The sequence below is a fragment of the Olea europaea genome, chromosome 4 (genome assembly GCF_002742605.1).
Source record: "Olea europaea var. sylvestris chromosome 4, O_europaea_v1, whole genome shotgun sequence".
Lineage (NCBI taxonomy): Eukaryota > Viridiplantae > Streptophyta > Magnoliopsida > Lamiales > Oleaceae > Olea > Olea europaea.
This window is the reverse complement of record NC_036240.1, coordinates 18,984,484-18,988,722: the sequence shown is the minus strand read 5'-3', so window position 1 is coordinate 18,988,722 and position 4,239 is coordinate 18,984,484. Positions and strand designations below refer to the sequence as shown.

The 4,239-nt window shown below is 37.1% G+C and overlaps 1 protein-coding gene across 1 annotated transcript; it reads left to right on the top strand.

Moving 5' to 3' along the window:
• The first annotated feature begins 389 nt into the window (after window positions 1-389).
• LOC111393915 (NAC domain-containing protein 71-like) lies at window positions 390-2,726 on the top strand. The gene is made up of 4 exons (XM_023019689.1): window positions 390-1,050; window positions 1,418-1,689; window positions 1,779-2,069; window positions 2,155-2,726. The coding sequence occupies exons 1-4, from the start codon at window positions 894-896 to the stop codon at window positions 2,344-2,346; spliced, it is 912 nt and encodes a 303-aa protein (XP_022875457.1). The 5' UTR covers window positions 390-893; the 3' UTR covers window positions 2,347-2,726.
• Window positions 2,727-4,239: the final 1,513 nt, after the last annotated feature.

Sequence of the window (4,239 nt, the reverse complement as noted above, 5' to 3'; positions counted from 1 at the left end):
GTACTTATAACATTGTTAAAAAAAAAAAATAATAATAATAACAATAATAGTAAGAGAGAGAGCTCAAGCAACCCCTAAAATTAACTAATGACTTTAACTCGAAGTTTTACATCATTTTTAGCTAAACAAAACAATGGTCTAAGATCCATGGTGTTCGACACATATCCACTGGGGCAGTAAATCGATTTCTGCATAGAGGTGCCTTTATGTTATTATATTTTCATCATTCGATTTAGTTCTTCATTGTCATATGATTTCAGGGTTCGCTCCCCTGAATAACGTTATCATATCAATAATGCAATTGCCCACTTTGAACATTGGAAAAAATTAATAGTTGTCCGACTCATGCTGATGTGTTAAAATTTTTCTTTCTTTTTTTTATGTGTGAACTGAAAACTGGCTTTATTTTTCGGGGGTTTGTGTGGAATTTTATGTAGCTTCGGACAAGGTCCATACTTTCGGTGTTCAATATTCTTTGTACTGTCTATAAAAACCACTCTACCCTACTCTATTTTCCTCTACACAGCTTCCTTTTTCTCTGTATAGATTCGATTAACGTTAAATTTTCCGATTCTTTTCTCCGATATACAGGGATTTGAATTCTGGGTTTTATTTAAATTTATGCAGTTTAAATTGGGGGAGGGGGAGGCTTTTATATCTAAAAGAAAATTTTGAATTTCAATAGGAAAATGATACTGTTGTTAAAGAGGTGGAGTATTTGGAAGTTCTTTGTAGTTATTGCAAACAAATTTTGTGCGTCCAAAAGCTTTTATTTTTGGGTTTTTTCTAATTTTCAACGGGTATAGCTTGGGCACTTAGCCAAGTACAATGAATTCTTGATTTGTTTTTGGGCTTGTTCTTCGTTAGAATTATTTTTCAGTATAGTTCGCATAATGGAAAGTGCATCATTGCCACCGGGATTTCGATTCCATCCGACTGATGAAGAACTGGTTGGGTATTATCTTAAAAGGAAAAATGAGGGACTTGAAATTGAGCTGGAAGTCATTCCAGTAATTGATTTATACAAATTTGATCCATGGGAGCTGCCAGGTACTTATATTTTAACATATTCAGACAAAAATTTGCTACCAATTAATAATTTTCGGGACCTAAGTCTCAATATGAAGATCAGGACTGCGGCAGAAAAACAGCCTAGACTCCTACAATGAATTGCTAATAACATGTTCGATGAATTGCTTATAAGACATGCTCTGTTATTACATAAATTCGTGCCAAGTTCGTCTCCTAAGCGTAGTGTTTTATTCATTTAATTTTATGTTGGATTCATGAGAGGTTAATATTATTATTGACAATTGCCATCGATCATAGGAGATGCTTTACTAAAATACACTAGTCACATCTTTTAATTTTGGTTCGTGAGGACGAAGAATCGTAATGTGTTGGCCATGAATTGCAGAAAAATCGTTCCTGCCAAAGCGCGACATGGAGTGGTTCTTTTTCTGCTATCGGGACAAGAAGTATCCAAATGGCTCTCGAACTAATAGAGCCACTAAATCTGGATACTGGAAAGCTACAGGAAAAGACCGTAAAGTTGTCTGTGAGTCCCAAGGGTACCGCAAGACCTTGGTTTTCTATCGTGGACGAGCACCACTTGGGGATAGAACAGATTGGATTATGCATGAGTATCGACTCTGTGATGATGTTTCCAAAGACACCCCAAGTTTTCAGGTAACATTGCTAGAATTTGCAGTGACAGTCTTTGACAGTTCTTACATTACTGAAATGTAGATTGAAAATGGCAATTTAAATATCTGCAGGGGTCTTTCGCCTTGTGTCGTGTTGTCAAAAAGAACGGAAACACAGATAAAACTTTTGCTCGTGGAGATGCTACACTTAAGCCGGCTGGAAATTGTCCTAGCAGTAGTGATGCTGTCTCAAATGAGCCAGTGGTCACTTTTAGTAACATGCCATCTCAGACCAATGACTCGTATAACGAGAGTAATCATACAACTCACTTTACTTCTCAATATCCGGTAGAACCTACTGAGGGATATAATCTCTCTACAAGCCTCTGGGGCTCGCCTAATATAATTCTTGATTCTTATAAGGTAGTAAGATTAGTAATTGCTCGTGTAAAATTTACGTCATCAGGTTCTTGTTCGAACTTTATTACTAAACTTGTAATTGTTACAGGAATGCTATCCACAGTATGACATGTTTCCGTACCTGGGTTCATCGTCATCAGACGAGCAACATAATATCTCACAAAGTTCATCTTACTCAAGTTTTAGAGAGGAGGTTGGACTTTCAGATGATCAAACTCAGTATGGATGCATCTCACCTTACTTGTTTCATGAAAGCTACGATGGATATCCAAGCAAATGAAAATTCAAGTCACATCCGTTGAAGTTAACAATATCATTTTGAGTATGTCACGAGCAGAATACTGCATCAAATTTTTTGAGACGGCACTTGTCTAGGATTGGAATACAGAAACAATCCGAACTGGCGATGTTAAAGAACCTCTTTACCGGGCTTGGCCTAGCTGACTTAAGTTCGTTGCTCTGCTGCGTCTAGCCTGTCTTTTATGGTCAAGTTGTATCAAGACTCTGCTTTTTTTATTACAGTGAGTCAAGAAAAGACCTATCTTGGTGATCCCTTTTATTGATTTCATTCACTAGGAATTGGTCTTGTATGACAAAGTTGATTTAATATATGTATTTTCTTTTAAATCAATAAAGGTATATGAATGGAGTTACTCTTTATTCATGTGGCCCCTTACTCTAGGCTATAAAACAAATAACTTCATACTAAACTAAATTCCCTTAATGAACTGGCTATCTGTAGGTGCTTTCTAAAGTCATGGCCCCCCACATGATCCCATTAATGATGGGATCATGCTGTTAACGTCTATACATTATTGAAATGTCCTTACTATAGGTGTAAAAATGTACCAAGTTATGTAAATCTCATGTAAGCAAGATTAAGCCCGGTCTCGATACGAGCTGTACGATTGGTCGAAACCTTAAGTCCGGTCCTGCTCAAGAAAAGTTAACAGAATTTTGAAATTAACGGAAAACTCAACACAACGTATTTTAACCTCACTTTTAAGTAGTTTTAATGATCAATCTGTTCCATGAGAAGACAAATAGTTCTCTTGAGGTTCTGCATTCTTCATTTCAGGATTTTCAGTAGTGAAAATGATTTGATCGTCTCTTGGATTGAATTCCCTGGGATTAGTAGTAGCGAAGCAAAGAGGCAAACGGCTGTGCTTCCAAGAACTCAAGGCTAGTTACAGCAATTTTGCTTAAAGTTGGGCTCAACACCTTTCTTTCAGACTCCTTTGCCTGTTCGGTATTCGTATTATTCCTTTTGGATTTCGATTCACGCAATGGCGAGGTGTCGGTTTTGACACTTGCCTAGCCGTGGAATAACATGCTATTGGTGTTGTCGTTGATATTGGGACCAAGAAAGTGTTTTGGCTGGGATTTTAGCGTACCATCCAAGTCGTGTAAGGCTGTGTAGATGGGCAGATAAAATCTGAGGAGGGAATTGACGACAATTTCTTATGCTGTCAGCCAGTTCAAAGCTTTCGATACTTCTGCAGCAACTTGAATGCATGGATTCTTGAAAAAAGATCGAACTAATCGTGGAGTCCACATTTAAGAACAAAAGAAAACGAGCTTAGTGAAGGGAAACTCTTAGTCTAATTTAAAACACGAAACAAGAAATCTAAGGATCGAGTATCCCTACGAGGACGTGAAGAGTGTAGTCATGATCAAATATAACGAAGACTAAATTTGGAAAACAAAAGAAACATGCCCTCGCTCCATTAGCTTAAGTTTTTAGATTTGGACAATACCCACAATCTACAATACCTATGTTATCATAGATCCACATCTGAATCACTACTGTATTCAGTTGTTTCTTGCATTTTTCTAGATAAAAATAGTATCAAAAAACCCCATTAAGATTTATACAGTACTGTCCAAACACGTCAGCATGGATAAATAAACTTACTTGAAACTCAGTTTGCAGACATCCATGTCGTTCTACAGCTATATATCCAAAATGTCGAAGAATGCATCCCAACTTGACATATTGCTGCCATGGGAACCTATGAGAATGTATCGGATGCCTTGGTGATGACTGCGAATATCGATCAAATGTTAAGAAATCAACTAGTCTCAACCTGTTGGGTACAGGAAGTTGTTCATCCCATCTTATGGACCAACTTTTTAATCTTTTCAATGAAAACATCAACACGCTTGTCATCTC

Coding starts and splice junctions, on each gene's coding strand:
- LOC111393915 (XM_023019689.1), top strand. CDS start 894: ATGGAAAGTGCATCATTGCCACCGGGATTTCGATTCCATCCGACTGAT. Junction 1,051..1,417: donor TGATCCATGGGAGCTGCCAG/GTACTTATATTT, acceptor CATGAATTGCAG/AAAAATCGTTCCTGCCAAAG. Junction 2,070..2,154: donor TAATTCTTGATTCTTATAAG/GTAGTAAGATTA, acceptor TAATTGTTACAG/GAATGCTATCCACAGTATGA.